Source organism: Hylaeus volcanicus, chromosome 4 (assembly GCF_026283585.1).
Source record: "Hylaeus volcanicus isolate JK05 chromosome 4, UHH_iyHylVolc1.0_haploid, whole genome shotgun sequence".
NCBI classification, from domain to species: Eukaryota; Metazoa; Arthropoda; class Insecta; order Hymenoptera; family Colletidae; genus Hylaeus; species Hylaeus volcanicus.
In genome coordinates, this window is record NC_071979.1 from 8,249,387 (window position 1) to 8,271,407 (window position 22,021).

Here is a 22,021-nt window from a genome sequence, read left to right on the forward strand (position 1 = left end):
ATTTTCACTTAAATTTAAGTCAACATGAAATCAACACATAATACACGCAAAGATATATCATTGTTAGCACTTTTGGCATGAGTACTGAACAACGATAAGGTCGTTTTTTTTTTTATGAAAATACGATAATCGTATTTGTTCTATAAACGATCTATATCAACTATCGATCAAATATCGACGAGTTTGAATTTAAAAAAATAACAGGTCCCCTGCCTGTTGACACCTTCTCTCGACGCCACCAAGGTAATCGCCCGTTATCGGAACGATTTTAACGTAATTTCTTCCTCTTTCTTCAGACAACAGTTAAATACGACGCATAAAAAGGTTCTCGCAAGCACGTAGAAGTGCGTATCTCGCGCGAAAGAACCTACACGCTCGAGCGAGCTGGAGTAGCGCTACGAGCTGTCTGCCGCATTACCATAAGTGGATCAAGAGCCTTCTCGTCGGAAGGTATTTGCCAAAGCGTTTCGAATAAAAATTTCGGAGGCTGCTTCGACGCCGCGTACCAACTATGTTTATTCATCTACCTAATTATAGCGCTTGTCGTTCAACCTTCTTGCAAATAGGACGCGAAATTTTAGCCGATCGCGTAAGTCGCGCATCGTGATTACCGTTCATCGGGGAAATTTCAAATTTACACGGGGAAATGCTTTAAATCGACTTTAACAGATTGCAGCCAATTCGAGCGGATTAATCACGTTTCGTACGGTCAACGATCTCGCAAGCTCCAGGTACGTAATTAAGATTCAATTACACGTCGGAATATATTAGGTGTGCGTCTAAACTTTATAGGTTTTTGTGGCTGAATATTAACCAGAGGAAATCTACACGTTTCTAAACAAATTATTGGATTTATGCATAATTCATCGATACTGATATATGCATGAATCTATTATGCTCAACAACTGCCATCTATTTATTATTCATTTGTTTGGATGCAGATTGATCGGCAAAAACAATTTAGAAATGACGATATATCGTTTTCTAGTACCATCTAAATGCAATCTACAAATCTTACGCATACACCTAATGGAGCACATAGGTATAAGGAAGATAAAGACTGTATATACATATTTCGTATTAGCTCCTAATCCACCGTAACATTTATCGTGTTATATACACGATGTCGTTCTAGTATTTTTAATAAACGACTGTAATATCTCTTTAAGTGTACTACGATCATTTTCACAATACCTCGAACAGTCGGATAGCGGACGCGATCGATGGCGGAAGGCAGAAGAGAAAGGCGAAAGGAACGTTCGTCCAATTCCAATATCGCTGCACGTAAACAATTACTCTCGTGCTCCGTTCAAGTATTCGTTCTAATTCGAAGATTACACAAATTGTCTCCTGGCACGTTGGATCCATTTCAATGGTGGATTAAACGATATTTAAAAAAAAAAAATTCATACAATCAAATTTCATTCAAACGACAAACCTTATTCCCGAATTACGGATTCTACCGATGAAATAAATTAACCCTCCAACTTAGTCAAATTATGATCTATCAAGAATGAATACCACGCAAAATCAATTCCCGAGTTTGATCGTTCGCGTCAATTTCTCGGGTAATTGTATGAATTATAGGAACAAGTTCCATTAGATGTAAGTCACGCGTGGTTTATGCATGACGGTTCACTGGCACGTTTCACCCGAATTGTCGGACAGATCTCGAACGAGCGATTCTCTAACGGATGGATACGTCGAGCGAGACTTATTACCGGACTCGTCCGTTCTACGGATTTTATTTTTGGACCCACTTCGAAACGATTCTTTATTCAACATCCATTGTCGACGCGAGATACTTCGGCGAGAAGATTCCCAACGAATCCATCAAATTTCCTGAAATATTTAAAAGATCGAGAAACACTGCGACACGACGTTGGCTAACTTGTATTTGGAGCGAAGGTTGCCATTTCGAGCACTTCCTGCGAAGGCAAGCAACTCCGTCTCGTTGAACTGCAAAAATGGCTACGTGTAACTCGGGAATGAGGTCGAACAAGACACGCGTTTAGACGAAATTTTTTAAACGTTTCTGAATCCATAATCCACCGATAAGAAAGTCTCGCATGATCATGCTTTTTCAACGATCCGGTTATTTATTTCTTCAGGATGTTTAGTCCCTGGAGATTTATTTTCACCTTCCACTGTCGTTATATATACATTTTACTCGCTATGATTCTATGAAAATTTCTCTTATCGCTACTAGACTTTTTCATCTATCTTCTTTTATAATATTGTCTAAGTTTTCTCACTTTTCTGTGTCTTCGCTGTGTCGACAAGCAGGGACGAAGAATCCACCCTTGGCGCGTATTTAGTCGCCGCGAAAAGGTTTGAATAGACTAGTTACAAGATCGAACTTACTCGATGCGTCGACTCGTATGCCTTGGTTTTGCACGGCAGGGTTCCAACAAGAAACGTCGAAAATCACGTTGACGAACCTCGGTCGTCTCGCGGACACGTACGCTCGTTACGCGATCACGTCGACCATCGGGGGCATGAGTCACCTATGCGCGTAGGCGTCGATGGCAACGCGCTTATCGGTACCAGCGCTTTTAGAAATTATTTACGTTCAACGATCGTGTAAATAATGGAAGGCGACCTCCTCGCTCGTCACACGTATCAGACGCGATAGGAAACGATCCGAGGGTATATATATGTAATTCTAGCGGCGACCACGGCCGCTAAGTAATTGCGAGTAGCCGACGCTTTTCTACGTGATCGGAGGCTAGAACGTTGCAGCGCCATATATTTTCATACGTGTCACGTTTCGTGCACGGCAAACGGACGGCAACGGCCGTCGTAAGAATTCCGTGTCGACATTCCTCGCGAGGCTTCCAATCCCGACGGGTTACTCACTTTTTCGATAGCCACGCGCGTCCATTTCGAATAAATCTCCACGCATGGTTCCTAATCTGAAATAATTAGACGCGAATTTCAATTTACAGGGTTGCAGAAAGTCTTCCTTTTTAAGAAATTACTACACGTTCATTACTTTAAAATTACGTACGTGATTGTGTCCAGCACAAATTGCAGTTTTTTTTAAGTAAAGCAATTCACGTTTTTAGCACACTTCGAAAAGTAGTCTGCTACAACGTAGTAGTTGCTGGGGAATCCTCCATATTCGATAACTCCTATCCAATTAGTATGAAATTTGCATAATGTATTTATTTACTCGTGAATCGTGTATGTATTTTAAGTTTTATTGCTCAATAAAATTCCATATGTATACATGATTCGTGTACACATCGGAGTTTTTACTGTTTTCAGCATTTTTGTACACGATTTTTAAACTAATACATGTATTTGATACATATTATTTAATATCAATCAATTATTACATTTAGTTCATTTACTATTATTCTGTATTTCATTTTACACTGTTTTATAACGCTGTTTTATATCGCTGTATAACACGAAACGTATCTCCAATATCATTACAAGGAATATCTGTGGAACGTATCAGCCGCGTAAAAGAAATATTTGGATGTGCTTCCAAGAATTCAGATTTGCGTGATTCCGATTCCCGGAACGAAGAAAAACAGATTTCCGATTTGCGTGAAATGGAAAAAAATCCACAAAGGTGACAGATGTATCATGAGCTCACCACAGATAACGAAAATCAACGGTCAGATGCGCGGCCGTCTTTGATAACCGGAATATTGGAAAGCGTATGTTACGAGACTCTTCACAAAATCGTAAATCAAATATTCCGTATCGAAATACCGATATATCGTGACATCGCTGAACCTTGAATTGTGCTAAAAAGAAAACACAGAACTCTGTCCTATCGCTAATAATTCTCTGGCTACGACAGCCTCCGAGGACCAAAGGAATTTTAACGACCGAAGCCAAAGTTGCCACGGATCCGAAAAGCAGCGCCTAAATTTATCTCGAGGATACACGCGACCGAATGCAACAACGATCGATACGTGCCCGTAAAGTCTAGAATTTCGCTGAACCTTCTCCTTCAACGTTTCGCGTTACTAACGCTATCGCAATGGCGCCGCTTTTAATTCACCCTTCGACTACTCCAAGACGTACTGCTACGAAAATGTAACGTACTCCTACTTCTTTGGATGCTTATCGCGGTGAAACGATAATTAAGTCTCTAGAGTTTGTCCGCACGTCGACCAAAGTGTACCAACGCTTGTTCGGGGCGACAGTCGTCAGGTGTGATTTCCATCGCGAGTATGTCCGTAAAGCGAACGTACAGGAAAAGTAGATTTCCATTGAAAACTTTCGTTCGAACACTCTCTCACGGTCAAGTACGGCTTGCCGTTGCGAATCGATATGGAATAGGCACTTTCTTTAACGAGCGAGTGTGTCGTACTAAAACCAGCCTGCTCCGAGTACCATTTCGAGCGCTTTATCTCTAGGATGTATCGTGCGAGCCTATAATTCCTATGTATTTCGGAGTGTCCCGAGAGGAAAACGTTTCGAGATAAGAAAGACTCGCGGCTACCTAGGTAGCTATTATCTGGAGAATATGTCACGGAGAAAGTATACAATCGAGGCACGAACAATATCGATAGTAATTATGTGTTCGAACGTGATCTCTTCGATGTTTCCGATTTTCATCGAGAAAAGTATTTATAATTTCTTTCATAGTTTGCCCCATGTGATTATTATTTACTCTTCTCATTGAAAAATCCGGCTTGGAATTTTGCTACCGAACCACAATTTTTACGTAATGGAGTAGTTAAAAAGTAATAAAGCAACATGGATCGTAAATAGTTCACCGATGTACCATAATACATAAAATATCGTGTACGCATCAGCTGCTAATGAAACGAAAGAAACTTTTAGGACAACCCAATATTAACACTTTTTCTGTACTACACGTCAACGTTAATTACGCACGAGACGATCGAGGAGGCCTACATAGTTCCACGAACGATCACTTTCCACTAATTAATAATTAGATAACATTTTCAGCGGAAATAACCGCGGCGATAAATTTTAATAGCTCCTGTATCGATCCTCTCCAACGGCGAACGAGAATCCATCGTGTGGCACGACGGAATAAAACAAACGGTACATTCACCTACAAAGCCGAACGACCATACGATTTCCTCGGAGAAGGCCTTTTTTCAAACTTGCTTTGATTCCGTTTCATTCGAACCGTGTCGTCCTTAGCTGATCCTCTTCAACGTTGTCGAAACAAACGTGCCGGTAAAGGAATTGCTCCGATCCACTTTCCTCGCACGACCGATATGCTTGCTCGATTGGAATCGAGAGGTCGATGTAGCCGTAGGTGAAACGACGTCGTCGATCCTCTATTCTTCGTGAACGCGACCGTAAAGCTCGTTTACGGAGCAATTTCTTTTTAAAACCAAACTTCTTTTGCTCCGAATCAGCCTATTCATTCGACGCGAATGGTACTACCGAGGTTTTCGATTATCGACGGTCTTTTTCAAGTACAAACGCAAACAAATCGTTGATTCCATCGTAAGGTTACGTTCGGATACATTTTGGTAGCGCTCGAGTATAGTAGTTCATTTTGAAAATAGGTAGGATTTGTGGCGAGCGCGTTGAGACAAAGAGAAAGATTACTTTGGAAAGTAGGACAAGATCGGAACGAGTATTTAGGCTAGCGTATTTTATGCAACAGAAGAGTCGTTACTTTGCGACCGACCGCCTTCACTCGAACTCATTTGAGCTTATCGACTATCGTATAATAAAACTTGTAAGAAAGCTAACAGAGAAAGATGGATGGAGAACTCGTTAATGTAACATACAATCTCATAACTATTCGTACCCTCTATGTCATTGAACAAATCTTTCTAAATTATATGACAGGTTCGATGTTCGCAAATTAATGTTTCATTATAAGTACGCAAAAATTTATTTGGAAATATCAAATCTATCGTTTGATTTGGACAAAGTCCTTTAATAAACGTAGAGGGTACGAGTACTTATGAAAATACGAGAAAGTCTATGAGAACGTGTACAAATAAAGAAATACATAAAATATCAAAAATAATATAAATCTTATAGTATTAACAAAATAATACGTGCTTTCAATTAAGTTTGAATTTCGTTTCTGTATCTGTGAAAATATAACAATTTGCATGAAACATCCTCGGTCTAATTATAAGACTGACTGTAAAACATAAAATATCGTGCATGTACTACTTAATAATAAAACGAAAGAAAGTTTCGAGTGCAAAGGGTTAGTGCCGCGAGAACAAAGGGGTTAACATCGCCTATTTTCCAGAGTAAACGGTGGAATTTCTCGAGTATACCGGAAAATATGGAATATGCGACGCACGCCGACGGTTTGGTGAACGGCGAACCATGAAAATGGTCGAAAGAAAGGTGGAATGGCTGTGGTTTGTGGCGCGTATGTGTGTCACGCGGATAGTCCGAGTTCTGAGTCACTCCCGCGTTCGCTGGTTTTGCACGGGCGTTCGTCGTGCGCCCCGGTCTCGTGCTCTTTCACCTACTAACGGTTGCTTTACGGTTCTTCGAGCCTTGCCAAATACACCATTTCGCGTCAACCACGTTTCCGCGTTAAAAGCTATCGAGTTTCCATCCTCCCGACGATTCGACGTGCGCGGACATTGTCTAATTCTAAGCTGCGTCTGCGATAAGAGCGGCGTAGCCAGACGTCCCGGATTTCCCACATCCGCCGTCGTGTTAATCATTTCCGCGGGTAACGTCGCGGATTCTAAACCCTCCAGCAGCTCGAGCTACGTTCGAGGTGAGAAACTTCTGCGACGAACGTTAGGTAACGTTTTTCACTAACGTTGGCGAATTATGAATATGATAGTCGTGTATCGTAACAGAAATAAAAGCAATAATTGTGACACGACTGATTACACGGAGTACCGTGAGAAAAATATAGTTAACTCGTCAAGCAATATATTTCATAATATTTTGTTTCGAATATTTAAGAATTTAAAAAGTAACGTTATTATATTTGGAAAGGATAAACTTTTACAATTTTTGCATTTTTAGATCTCAATTTGAGCCAGCTGACGAAGTAAACATGTTTACTCTATACACAAGAAATATATCATTCGTTGAAAATTGGTATGCAATATGAGATATTGCTATATAATGTGCTATCATTTTGTATACTTTAAACTGATTACTTTCAGTTCACGTGGATGCTCGATGAATAAACTGCTCGTCACGCCAACGATACTATGCGCGCGATATTTCTCTTTTATTCTTTGTAGCATCCAGGTTCGATTCAGAAACCTGAAATGAATCGCGGAAAAAGTAAAATCCCCGGCGCCGGCTGGTTCGATTAAGTTAAAATCGAAGTCAGTCGCGAGCACTTGTCCGCGCGCTGTTTCAAACGGAAGCTCGATCGAACAGGTTTTGCATCGCATCGATGCACGCGTATAAATAAACGCGAATACTTTTGAATACGCGCATACGTCCAGGCGAAATAGAAACGTTATTTACGGGCCACGAGTTATCCCCGTTGCGCAGGCTCGACGCAAAGTCCCGTTTAAAGTACAACGGAACGGAGAGTCATCGCGCGAACCAAATATTTATCTTGTGAATCGAATAATTAACCCGTCGAGGTGTACTGGCGCATACGCGTGCCTTTGCTTTTATATCGAAATATCAAAAACCGTTGTGTACGATCACGATACCTTTTAGAACGGAAGGAAAGAAAGACACTTGTACGTCTCTGGTTTCTGCGTACTCGGTTAAAACCAAAAAGATTAATTTAAGATTCGTCCTTCAAGAGGTTAAATAAGTCTTACGAAGAAGAAGCAGTCCGTAAGGGTCGAGAACGTTTGTTACTCTTGATCGCGAGTACTAAAAGAAAATATTTATTCGCTCGAATCAAAACAAGCACGAGACCATGCGAATAACGCGTAAGCATAACAAAAGACTTCGCGCCGCGAGAACGTAACCAACGGGAAAATAATGCAGCCAAGGGGTTAACTGGAATACTCGGAAGGACGAGCAACCCTTCTACGCACTCGCAACCCCTATTGCTCGTCCTAAAAGCGCTTCAAATGTTACGTAAAAGGAAATTTGATGTTGGAAATAGCCCCCGTAAGTAGGAACACGAGAAATCTTCCAAGTCGGAGGGTAAACAAATCTGGGAAAGCGTTGCGCGTTCACTCTCGTACGAGTAAGAAGCTATCTGGAATCGTAAGAGAATCCAAAGAAAGCACTCCTCCTGCAGTTTTCAAATTGGCTTTCGTTCAATTTTCTCTTTGCAATATTTATTCGTAAGAAGAAATGGCTGGACCGAGATAGCTATGGATAGATCCATGGTTGTTTTGAATTTGTAGGGAAATTACCTAAAATTATGAGAGTGGTTCTTTAACGCCAGGTTCGTGGAACACAGCCATATTTTGACTCGCTCCGAATTTCACAAGGAATATTAAAGAAACTGTTTACATTTTTTCACCAACCACGTCTGCTCTTTCGTCTGTATAAAAAAAAAAGGGTAAATCCATGTTTGAATCTGAAATTACGAGAATGGCTTTCTAACACTAGGTTCAAAGAGTAGTATTACTTTTACCCACTCTGAATTTCCCAAGAAAAATTACAGAAACTACATTTCTCGCCACCCACGTCTGCTGGCTCTTATCCACACAAAAAGCAAGCATACACCCGAATTACTTTGGCAATAGATATAAATGCGATCGAAAGATTCGTACAAAGTAAACACGAAAAACCAAACAATGCAGCGAAGATACCCCGAACATCCTAGTATTAAACGTGTACCTTCTTCGTTATCGTCGATGAGACGTTTTCGCGCGACTGCGCATCGTTCGGCACGTCTTTGGACTCGGTCAGCTGCGAATATCGCGTGGTCGAGGTATCCAATTTTAGCGGTTCTCGAGAGGACCGCGGGCCACGCACACGTTGGAACGAGGACCGCGACGAGAATGCACCGACCGAGAAATCACACTTTTCGACGATCGACGGACACGACTGCTCGCTGCTTCGGACGATCTTCGAGTCATCCGAACACGCGAATCGGGTAGGTGCCTTCCGAAACGTACAGCACGAGTGTCAGCCGGCGACTCACTCGCGATTGGCCCGTTCCCTTCGACGCCTCTCGGTGTGCTCCTCGCTGCGCGGTTCGGAGCGGTATGGAGCGTGGAGCGCCGCGACGCCCGCGACGAGATCGTGAAGAACCAGAGGGGAACCCTCGTCGAGGGAGGGAAGGAGCCCGAAAGTGACCGACTCGGAGTAGTCACCTGATCGCGGTCGTCCGCCTGCGCGGTTGTCCTCTTCGTTCTTCCCCTCGAGCCACCGAAGCCCAGCCGGTCGACTCGGTCACGCTTTCCGTAGCTACTAGCTAGCACCACCACCGCGTCATCAAACCCTACCTCTACCTCGACGAGTCATCCCTCGAAACGTTTACCTACCCTCCCTCTGTTCGCCACCGCGAAGGGAGCGTCCTCTGGATCATCCACGTTTTCGATCACGTGGCGGCACCCTGCGCGATCCAAGGACTACTCGACGCACCAGTTACAGTAGGCGACAACTGTTTGACCTCAGCCAAATATTAGGTCATTCCTCGAGCGCCATTTATTTCCGTTTATTAACTTGTGAACCGTACCTTTGAAATCCAATTTTCTTCTTAATTTTTCTGGTAAAGTCATTGTATGTCGTTGCTACAGAGTTCCTGTAGGTTGTTGTTGAATATAAACAAGATCTGTGATTCCGTTCTTTAACTTACAATTCATTTCCAAATATGTTATTGTACAATCTTTTAAAATGATCAATCGAAAAATTGAATGTCGTAAGATACTGGATTTATCGAAGTTTAATATTCCAAGAAGGCTACTTGGAAGCAATATTTTCTATACTTGATCCATTCTGATGATTGATTGCGTTATTATATTGCATTATTTTTAATTATATTAGGGTGACATCAAATAAATGTCATAGGGTACACGTCACCTGAACGTCCCGTGCTTCGAAGAGCGATTATCCGCGATCGGAGTCTTACCATTAAAAATACACGGTGGATATGCCCTCGTTTGATTAATAAACCGTTCTATCGTATTTACGGAATGCGGAATGTGATCGCGAGCGAAGCATACGTTCGACTGGACGTCACGGAAGCGGCTGAGCGCATTACCAGCCGGATCTCGATAATCCAATTTTGCTTCGCGAGTCGGCAAGTTTCGCCATGATCGCGCATCAATTACTGTCCAAGAAACGTGTACCCTCGTCAGGTTTGCTCTTCATTATTAAAATTCATTTTTACCCATCGCGGATGAGCGTTTTGGAGCACGACACACAGAGGGTGCGAAAGATAGTTGGTTCGATGTGAAATTTAATATATTATGTTCCACGTTGTTTATTAAATCTCCCCCGCTACTTTACTCTGCGATTTCTCTTTTTGAATCAAGTGATTTTTGTAGAAGCATTTCTTTGGTAGTTTCATCCCCTCGTGAGACGTTTAATCACTCCGATTTGACACGTGGATTAAAACAGATTTATTTTCATCAACCCTTTAAATTAATTCTTGAAGCTCCTTATGGAAAGCTTTGTCAACCATGTGACGTTCTATATCAACAGGGATACACAGCAAAGAACGTCCATTTAATTTTCCAGCTCCAATTGGTATTTCACTCGTAAAGGGTAAACACTTGTTTATTTTTCATTCGCTGAAAATAAAAGGGCCTGGAAGAACGCGTGATAGCAAACACGATCAAACGGAACTTTCTCTTTGGTACGTTGGTTGCGTCTCGGACGGTCGTGGAATAGCTGCGTGGTCGTTTGCGAGCATAAACGCAATGGCGCGGCGCTCACGTTGCCCTCTATCTACACCGTCTACATCAACTACACGTGGGAATATTGATTTCGACGCGTCAGCTGCTCGCCAACCAGCTCGAATCCGCTTGCTGGTCCGTTCGTTCTCCGCTTGCCCACTGTGACGCGGTTGTTCTACCACTTTGTGGTTTAACCTACATACTCGTCCATTTTACCCCGTCTCCGAGCCAAGAAACACCGTCTAATTATCGCCCTATTAGCGAGTGGGTTTCTATGTACGAATCAATTATCAGCGCTTGCGAAAGAATCGCGACGTTTGTGTATTTTCAGTTGAATCTGGTGGCCAGGTAACCGTTGCCGTTCGTTGAATGCTAAGGGTAGCAACTTAACGCTATTAGAGATATAGGCGATCGAAATAATAGATCGTTGTCTATACAATTTTTTCGAGAAGACTTCAGCATCTGTATTCTTGCTACAAAGTCCCTATATTAATAGCAATAACGGCTCAAACAGATCCAGCGTACTTTCGCCAAACAAGTTTCGCCCTTCGAATCGATGCATCACAAGTGACATCTACCTTCATATATACACACAGAGGGTGCCTTCATCTACCTTCATAATGACATAGCAAGATGAAGATAACTCGTACCGAGATCGAATAATTCATTCCATATGCAACGACCTGATAGCACGCTTTAGGGTCCACGATCTCTCAAAGTAAAGAAAAAACCGCCTCGTATCGCGCAGTGAGAGATCGATCTCCGGTGCTTCCAGGTAAAATAGCGCATAATGCGCGTTTCGCGTCTCGATTCGAGGTCAGACTACGCCAATTGATTTGCGGAAAAGAACTCCGCGCGACGTGGACAAACAACAACACAGGGAATCATTCACTATAGACACGTTGCTCGACGAATCAGTTTTTTACACGCTGTTGCACTGAAACACATATAAAAAGGAAGTAAAACGCGACCAGAAAAAGAAGTTACATACGTCGAAACGCGACGGTATTGTTTGGTAAAGGAGGTTTTATGTAACGTTACGTAAGCTTGAACGCAACTCTCGTTCGTGATATTACTCTATTCGATCATGCCTTCCGCGTGGATACAATTTACCGTCGATGTTTAGCAGCCGCTTTACAACTTGGTCGTTGCTACGAGACTTGCTTAGAAAACCGAAGATCCCGCTCACGTGGATAGTCAGCGACGCGGAGTATCGCTGGTGGTGCTCCGAGTCGGATACACTTACGACCGACGGACGCTTTCTCTTACCGTCTAATCGAAGAGCGGAACTTCGATATTACAGGATTCTTCGTACTCGGAATCGTGTATAGAACGGTTCCGAGGAGGAACACCGTTTAGTTTCTTCGATACCATTTACTCCGCGATACTAACCTGTAACAGACAGAAAAAAGAACACGTGAGCGCAACGAAAGACTAAAAAATTAACTAAAAATGGGAAAGTCCGATCATAGGCATAGGTGAGTTTATCAGTTCGATTTTATTGCGAGTGACATAATGAGACAAAATCCCCAGTTTACTTATTAGTAGTAAGGATTTAAATAATGTTTGTATGTACTTTATAAAATTCACAATTTCTATAGATATACACAAAGAAATTCGATGTAAACGAAAGGATTCCTTATCTTGTAAACGCAGCAACATGTATCGTATTGTTCATATTTAATATGTTCTTGAATTCAAACGCATCCTCGTGCATTTTCTCATATTTCGAGTTGTCATAAATGCATAAATAAGGTTTCCATTTAAAAAAGACATTCATCGTACGTCTCTAAGTACTTAAATTTGTAAATCAAACGTTTCAATTTTACCTACAGCTCCGAAGATGGCTGAAAGCCAGTAACCAATAACGTTGCATTCCGTGATAAATAACGCTTGCATGGAAACTGACAGTTTCATTAGACGTTGCGTCTTCTATGGACTCTAACGTGACAGAAGCTGCTTCTGCTTGCACCTGGGAAAACGAGGACCCCTAATTCGCTAGAGTCCTTGGGCTCGCGGTTAGTTTTCGCTACGCGATAGCTATGCGATAGCTACGCCCATGCCTCTGCGAGAAAATGCCACCGATACTTCGACGGAGGAAAACAAGATAAATCGTACAATAATCCTATTATAAGAACGAACAACTGTGGCAATGACCTGCGAGGCATTGGAACGTGTCTCGCCACTTGCAATCGACACGCTCGTCGCATCTTTTCCCACTGTTTGCGCGAATAAAAGTGAGCGATCGTCGAACAATCGCTACGAAACAATTTTCCCGCGACACGCGATCCAACGTCCTGCGCAGAATAATAACTCCGTCCGTTAATTATAATCAAATTTCGCCTCTTTCACGACACAGTCATAAAAAGGTAGAAACGTTTAAAATAAAATACAAGCGCTAGAATTGAACGAGCCCGTGATACGCGCTCGACTTTCCCACGTTGGAGATTTTAGATAGAGAACAACCGCGCAACGGGTACCTCACGTTCAGATATCAAATCAGAGAACCGTAAGTAGCGGACACTTCGAGAATAAAAAGTTGGCTTTTTAGAGCAGCACCGTTTGCGTCATAATATTGTCGTGCAACTCGTCTCGTTACCTTTTTAATCACCTGAATTTTATTGAAATAATAAGAAACAAGTTTATTCGAGTCAATGGTTCACTACCAGTTTCTATTTAACGAATAAACCATCATTTATATTTTACTCGTTGCTCGAAGCTTTATCCAGGTAAGACCTCGTTATCAGCTTTGAAACAACCTAAATAATTCACGCGACCAGCTGAACGGTTTCCCAGTAATCTTACATATTTACTGCACAAACGGAGCGACACTTTTCTTCTTCGCGTCTTCCATCTGGTACTTTATCCTCGCGTTCTATGGGGACCTCGAAGAGAACGTGAAGAGCGAAGGCGAAAGAAGGACGTCACGGATGATATCAAGGAACGAGAGAGTTCAACGCGTAGAGAGCGAAGGGTGTTTTATTGATTTTTCGAACATCTGATCGACGCCGACGAGAGCAAAAAAAGAAAAGCGTGGGGTGGCTGAACGAGACAAGGGATGAAAAGGAGACCAGCCACCTTGCCCTATTTCTACGGACGAGTTCGAGGAAAGCTCGAGTTATAATTTTCGTTTCTTTCCTCGGAATTTATTGGCCTTCGGACATTTTTCTTGAAAATTGGAGCCTTTGGGTCTGACCAGCTGCCATTTCCAGAAAGAAAGTTCCCTTTGAATCTCTTTTCCGTCAGACGATAACGATATCCTCGTAGAATAAAACACTGGTTGAATTTTATATTTGAGTTTATTTATATACGACAGAAATTATATCAACCAGCGATCAATGCTTATTTTACAGTTTTACGCCTTACAATGGCCTGTAACATTTACATTCTCGAGGAAATCTTCGCATGAAAATTTGTACGTCATACCAAAGTAGTTATAGAAGCTTGTGTAAAATTTCGAATTAAGATCATGTATATTTTCTTCAATAAAAAATGCTGAAGATATAACATAATATAACAAATTCTTTTGGTTCGAAAAATAAAAAGTGACCGGGTGAAATTAAGGGTGGTTAAGCCCATCGATGTCTGTATCTTCGACGTGGTATATCTTCCTCTATTTCGTACCTGTGTTGCCACGGTAACAGCCTAGATTCGAGAGGCTGGGTGATGCGGACCCACGGAAAAGACAAAGGGGCAGACGAAGCGCGCGCGCGAGCGAACCTCCGCCTACACACTCAAAAATGTACCCAGAAACGGAGAGGAAGGGTAGAGAAACGAGAGGGGAGAGCTATTGTTGCTAGATCGTGTCTCTTTGTTTCAGATTTCCGGTACCACAGGCTCGCGAGAGACGTAAACATCGATTCATCAGAATGCACACGTGTGTCGCGCGCACCTAGGCAACGCAAGCTCCGATCTATCGTAATCGACGAATACTGATAGAAACAATTCGATAAAATTCGTTCGTCGAAGCTAGATTTCATTCTGTTCTTCAATTCATATTTTTATTTCAACTTTATACATCCGTAGACGTTTATCTTTAATTCGACACGAAACGATTCATATCTATTGTACACAAGAATTTTTCCCCATCTTTCCACTCGACCGATTTCCGCTCGCTGGAAACGCATTTATCTTCGATTCCTATACGAGTCCCGCAACGCCATCGAATTGTTCTTGAAAACGTTCCCGCGTAGAGCGGATCGGCGAAAAGTGGGTCACGCTTTTCCAAAGGGGAAGGACAGCCGCGACCGAATCGAGGTCATTGATTCTTTGAAAAAGAAAAAAAGGGACGAGGAAACTCTTTGAAAGTAATTTAATTCACGTAATGAACGACACTTGACGGATCGTTGTATTTTTACGCAATTTTCGATCTCAAGCAAGTCTTGCAAATAGGATCAATCCTGTAAGTAAGGGATTAATGGAGATCGAAGAAATCAATTCGGATTTGAATTTGCTTCCGTTTACGGAAGTTCGAGAAAATTAACGGAAATAGAACATTGTGTCGTTGCAATATTAAAAAGTTCTACTTATTACCAAACGAGCTTATTGCAACGAGCAGCGACTCTCGAGCGAACGAATTGCGGTCACGTTATATTATTCTATTTTCTCTTTTCTTTTAACGCATTCGACTCCACAATTATTACTTTTCGCTTCGCCGTACAACGTTCGTGTTTTAGTGTCTTAATGGTAACAATGATTCCTGGGAAATTTATACCCGAAGAATGCTTTCGGTATAATTACGAGGATTTCGTACGCGACCTGACCTCGTCCTGAATTTCGTTCCTCCGGGGCCGTTCGAGAATCCAGCAACCCTCCTCCCTTCTTCGAGAGCTAGGGCACTCTGCCAGGCAGGAAGAGAACGTTTCGTAGGAAAAGCTACGCCGAACGATAAAGCCGCGCTCGAATTATAGATTGGCTCGTGTATCGCCTAACGGTGAAAACCGAATCCCAGGTAAACCAAGTATCTTCTGTCTGTTGCAAAACGATAACCTGCACGTGTCCTTTCGTGCTTCGGGTTTCGAGCAAACCGAGGAATCAGAAACAGAAAGGAAGGAGGCTCGTAGCTCTCGAGCAGAGAGAGAGAGAGGGAGTATCATTAGTAGACCGCGGATGTTTATGCATTTATGGGTAATGGAAATAAGGGGAAATCTATGAGAATGTGCACAAGTGCAAGCATATAAAAAATCAGAAGAATAATATTCATCGTTCGGAAGATAATTGTCATTTGAATTTCAATTCGAACGCGAAGGCAGAGAATTAATTTCTATACCGAATAGATAAAGCGCTACTCGTTATCCTGGTAGAAATGCGCCCGACTGTTCGCGAGAAACAATGGCAACGGAAACGCCGAAAGCACAATATTATCGAAACGTAAATTACCACGAACAATTCTCAACCATTTGCGTGCTCACGGTGTATGAAAAACGCGCGTGCGCGACAACGGCGCGCATTTGAATAGATTAACACGCAATGGATGACTTCGGTGTTGGAAAGTGAAAGTACATCCGTCTAGCAATCGTTTCGTTTTCACGTTATTTCATTGCGAACGGTCCCTGTAAATTCAAGCTAGGAATCGAACTATGCAATGTTTTACTTGCGCGCGGTAATACAGCGTGTCGCATAAATGATTCGTCTTATGCTGTGTTTTATTGTTTGATGCTGTCTTATGCTATGATGATCGCCACGTCACCCATATGTGGGTGACAGTGCTTTTCACCGAAGAACTAAAGAAACTGATTCTAAAAGTTAAGCATCAAAAGAAACGAACTTAAATAAAATTCATGAATTTTGATGTGGTTACAAAAGTAAATACCACTTGCTTTATACAGTGTGATGCCGTATTAACAGTACATCGAATCCTGGATAGGTTAAAAATCATACGAAATCGTATTCTACACCCCATCGGCCTATAATCGACGCAACGTAACTCCGAATATACTTTACGGTGGAAGCAGACGATCGAACCCGTTACGTGTTCGGAAAACGGAACGACCGATTCGTCAAACTGACCTGATAAGTAAGACCTGGCGCAGGTAATGTAGCTGCACATCTGCCCTATCTTCGTCCACGCGTTCTTCAACAGCTCCGAATCGTACATTGATAACTGCTGCAAATCCGTCCCTTCCTCTTCGATACCTTCGACCGGTCGGCGATTCCCGCGAATCGTACACACCCGCACGCACGTGCACGCACGCATCGAGTATCGACCGCGATTCACGATCCTTTATTCGCTGCTGTTTATTTTCGGCAGCATAATTTCACGGTCCCGCTACTCGCGTACCACCGTGCGGTGAGATTTCTAGTCGATCCACAAACTTGCGTAACGTTACCGCGTTACCAATCCAACCACGTGATTACAGCATCGGGGTTCGGGCAAAACTGAACTCTCTGGGAAATATCCGAATGAACGATCTTCGTTGAAAACGGCGATGTCCAAGAGGGTTCTGGGTTGTTTCGATGACAAATGGATTTATCAGAAGAATTCTTTTTGTATGCTAAACGCGTCCAAAAGTGATTAATATTATTATCTCTGTGACCAAATGCTCCAAGAAAAGAAGGAAATGTATCAACAAACCGCGATGTCAATATTTGAATGTCCTAAAATCCCCGAAAGTGATTCACTTTGTCATCCAAACAACCAGAACCCTTCCTCCAATTTTCTTTAGACCCACCACCAAACGTTCCGCGAAAAATCGGATAAAGTTTCGCTTCCACGCGTCGAAGATAAAAGTAATCGCAGCGAAACAGCGCGCGACACTCGATGACGCGAAGTCACACCTACGAGTGTTTCCTCGTGTCCTCGAATTAAAACGTCAAGGTCCGTTACGTCTCGGACCTGCTTGGTAAGAACCGCTTTTTATATACACCGTTACGATTCGCACACCGACGCGTGATTTTCGTTTACGACAATTAGACTTCGCAAACGAAGGAACGCCCGTATAGGACGCGACGCGCGTAAACAATCGGATTTAATCGTTTGGCCTACATCCGCTCGCAAGGAAAGTTAGGAAAGTAGGATACTCCGAAAATTGTCAAACATTCGGCGCAAGTAGAGCAGTTCACCATTCTTCGATTACAAAAATTCACAGGTAGACGAACCATTTGAAGATACACGATAAATAAAAGTTATTTGATACTTTTAGAAACCGAAAATCGCAGACAATACTTGTTCTCTGATCCAACAAATCAGATACCACTCCTCGAACACTTTAGCGTCGTCAACCTGTGCAACTAAAAAGTCCAATAACAGTGTAAATCGACAGATTCGATAAATGTTTATCGAGCTTGGCGAGAGACCGTTCGTCGCGTCAACGAGCAACACTTCAGGAAACTAACGTCGACGTCGTAAATTCCCCTCCAAGAATCATCAGCGTTTTAGCCCGAGCCCGCGCGTATAAATAACTAATTATTATCCTTGACTCTTTATTAAATCCTGCTACATCGGCGCGACCTTCGCACCCGCGATAGATTACGTCACCGAAAGCACAAGAGTACATGCCGCGCGCAATGTCCAGCCTGATCCGAGAAACTGGATTATTTTATGCTTATTTCCCAATTGAATGTACAAGAAACCGATTTGGAGAAATTTTGTACTATTCGGAAATGATTATCGCTTTGCACTCGTTCTTCGTTTCTAAAATGGACTTCCATTGAATTGTACTGGGTCGATTCTTGGGAATTCTCCGAGCGTGAAGTATGATCCACGATTTCGCATAAAGAATCACGCGAATCGAGTCATATGTATAAGTTTTTGCCATGTTTAATATTTTTGTCACGCGGTAGCACTAGGAAACATACTTGTGCCATACTCGTACCAACCACTGGAGTAATAGTATAGAATATGCCGCGAATAATTATGAAAGCTACCACACACGTCAACAAAATGGCCTAGAAACGTCGACTATTAATTTACTTATCTTCCGCTACTTAAACTTAATGCGTTCAACTGTTAATCGCGAAGTTACACTTTCCCTAACAGTTGGAAAATGAAATGGTCTAGCAAGATGACATCGAGTCGATTTTTAATTCACCAAATCTCTTTCTTTGCTCGTATTGTTACTATCGAGGTCGACGCTTACCTATTATGCATACAATTATATTTTTGTAATTGGAGGAAAAAGCAGCAAACAAATTCGTCAATCAAACGAACTTTCTCTGTTACAATGATTGCCTCTAAAAATTGTGGTAGAAGCATTCTTACTAATTGAGTGACTTTAGAAACAAGTTTAGAGCACACGAGTCAAATTAATTTGGTAGTTTCGGTATTAAAATCGGTTTATAAAAACACTACATTTACTTCGATCGATAAAAGCTGGATCAACGAGTAATTCGTTCGTTATCGAACACGATACATTATCGCATAACGTTCCATGACGTTCTAATGATTCGGCAACTTCCGTATGAGGTGATTTCGCTATCGTCTTCGACATTGTTCGAACGAAATGAATGGCGAATGCAGTCGAGTCTACTAGTCTTCGTTTAACCTTTAACCGAGACGTTAACAATATCATCGGGTAGTTGTTCCTTTTCTTTTATTTCTTCTTAACTAGCCGAGGGAATGCACCGCTTCATTGTCAGTTATTTGCTCGCGAGACATGTTTAAAACTCCTTTGTACCAGTAAAAACGACTGCGATACTCTACTCGCTCAGACTATGTTTAACTTGCCTGACAAATTGTACCGAACACGATTGACTAAATTATCGAAAATTGATGTCGAGAACGTGGGGCACGAAAGAGTTAAAATAACAAAAGTGTAATTTTTTGGAGTGTTGCTCGCCATCTCTTTCGTAGATATTAAATTCGCTTCGATTAGATCCCTAACTGCTCCGTTATCTTGCGAAGAAAGCTCGCTGTGAAAGTTCAGCAAGCAAACGCAGCGTCACACGAAGGTACACGAATACGGTTAGAAACTCGAGAGCGAAGGCGTCGCGCGAGAGCGTCGAGGGTCGGATTGGACCCGGAAAATCGAAATCGGCATCGATATCGCGACGAAATACGTACCGAACGTTTACGCGCAGGATACGCCGACGACTGTTCACGCGCGTGCACGGACGTAACTCGGTGACCGTCTAACCGAGTGACTGAACGAGATCGACTAACCGTTCGTTGCTCAGACGAACCTAATCGAACGTGAGCGAGTCCGAGTAGATGACACGCGGTATGAAAATAGGGGGACTCGCTGTGCCCACGCGTGAACGAGTGTGTCCGCGCACGTTTCCCGCGTGTACTGTCGGCGAATCGAGGAACGTGCGTCGCCACTCCAATTAGACATTTATTCGTTTAATCGTCCCACCAAGTGACCGACGTCAAAGTTCGAAAGCGTTACGAAATCGTCTAGTCATTTATTGACGGTACTGTAGGAGTAACAAACCAAAAAATAAGGCATGGGGATTCGAACTCGTGATCCTAGAATCCACAGTACAGGGATTTTCGTCGAGGTATATCGGAGTCATTTTCCGAGTATCAAATCTTCGCGCCAAAACAAGTCGAAAAGTCCTTTACCGCTTTGCGATACGAGGCTTTGTTATCGAGATACAAGCAGGTGAAATTTACAGGTGTGACTTTTGGCGCGCGCTGTTCGAGTCCCAGTCAACTGATCGCGCATGCGCACACTCCCGTAGAAGAAACACGCACCGATGCATAATCACCGGGACTAAACTGGGCTAACGAGATGCCAATGACCTCGTATCACCTGGTCTAAACTTTATTGCGAACTCCCGGGTCATTTTTAAGTAGTGAGTGTGTAAGGAAGAACCTCCGATTCAAAGTCTACAGGATTTTTGTGCGCAAGATCCGTCACATAACGAGATTTCGGAAAATGAACAAACTTACACAGTGTGTCAATCTCTTTGTCACGTAACATACGAGCTACAGATAAATCACTTCCCGATGAATGCATAAAAATTCAATTTTTTAATCGAACGAAGATCAGGTACGAATCGCTGGGTTGGATTCATTCGTTACCTATGACTCGAGTAAAATTTTCCAATTTAATACTCCGATTGAAGTTTAAATTGAAATTTATGGGGCTGGGGAAACCGTTTGGTTAAACATCCATCGTACCGTAGATGGGATAGACGTATGTACGTTCTCCCGTGGCCGTTCACTCGGTTCCGCGTACCTGAGTGTGCACGTTGGCGTTGAAGGAAGAGGTAGATGCGCGCGTATGCCGGTCATGCTTTGATCCGAGGTACAGTTACTCGAAGAGAGCGTGCAACTTTAGATCGATGGCGTCACCCAGGCCGCCGCGACGATCGGGGACGCCGATGATTGCTCATTGTCTTCCTTCGCGTACCGAAACGATTTTCGTTTGTGCGCGTCGCCAGCGTTTTCGAGTTTAATGGAGGAAAATCACCCTGGGCGCGCGAAAATTGTAGCTTATTCGACGATGTTTTGTTTCAAAAACGCGTAAATTCGAAAAAATATGTGAGAGGACAGCGCTTTTCACTGAAGAACCAAAGAAATCAATTCTGAATATTAACTGTCGAAGAAAATGAATTCGAATCTGTATCGCGGTAGAAATTGAATAGAAAATTAGAAGCTGTATGACTCCTACGGCGAGTCATCGGCCTTAAACGTGTTAAACAAACAAAAGTCGAGCAGGGACTCGCGGAGCATTAAATATTCAGCGACGAAACCGGGGGCCAAAGTCGAAAGCAACGTATGTACCGTCCTCGAACTTGGAACGAGACACGGTACGTGCCGTTTGGTACGCGTATCGAGTTATAAAAAAGCGTCGGGGTCAAAACATAAAGTTCCAGAGGAGACTAAACGTCGATAGATCACCGTCGAAACAACGGAACGGAGCATTAAAGAGAAATAAACCACCCCCGTCTTCTACGAAGCTGCGCGAGACAGGGTAAGCGGATCTTCGTTATCCGAGGACACGGACAGGATCAAATAATCCGAGTGACGAATTTATTCGGCGTATCTGCTGCACCATTCGGGACTCGTTAAAATTTTTAGTATCCGCGCGTTTTGTATTTTCAACGAACGGTGCACGATACGAGCCATCATTTCATAAATAGGTTCCGCAGGCGATATTTGAAAATGTTGATTTTTGTCTACGGAGAAGTTTCAGGGTGATTTTGAAAGTATCTAGAGGGCAAACAAGGTCTTAGTTGTGGATTTCGTACAATCGAAACTATTATTAAATTTTATGTTACTCTCCCGCCTTTTGGAGTTGTAAAGCATCGATAATTGGCTGTTTAAAGTGTTATGCAGTTTGACATTTAGTACTTCATTTGCCTGCACATTTCAAGAGCCTTGAAGACATCAAAATAGATTGATAATTTTATCACTTCGAAAC

At 42.6% G+C, this 22,021-nt stretch overlaps 1 protein-coding gene across 6 annotated transcripts in view; it reads right to left on the reverse strand.

Moving 5' to 3' along the window:
• LOC128875848 (serine/threonine-protein kinase tricornered) overlaps positions 1–22,021 on the reverse strand; it is a 65,476-nt gene that overhangs the window by 16,486 nt on the left and 26,969 nt on the right. Inside the window, exons 1-2 of one of the 6 annotated variants that reach the window (XM_054121778.1) lie at positions 19,714–19,796; positions 16,722–17,099 (exon numbers count right to left, since the gene is read on the reverse strand). The exons of 2 other annotated variants lie outside the window; for them this stretch is intronic. In XM_054121778.1, coding sequence (XP_053977753.1) covers positions 16,722–16,908 — 187 coding nt within the window. In that variant the 5' untranslated portion in view covers positions 16,909–17,099; positions 19,714–19,796. Of the gene's footprint in view, positions 1–2,364; positions 2,386–2,859; positions 2,900–8,706; positions 9,273–16,721; positions 17,100–19,713; positions 19,797–22,021 lie in introns of those variants that run through there. 3 more of the 6 variants (XM_054121781.1, XM_054121780.1, XM_054121782.1) reach the window with 3 other exon arrangements.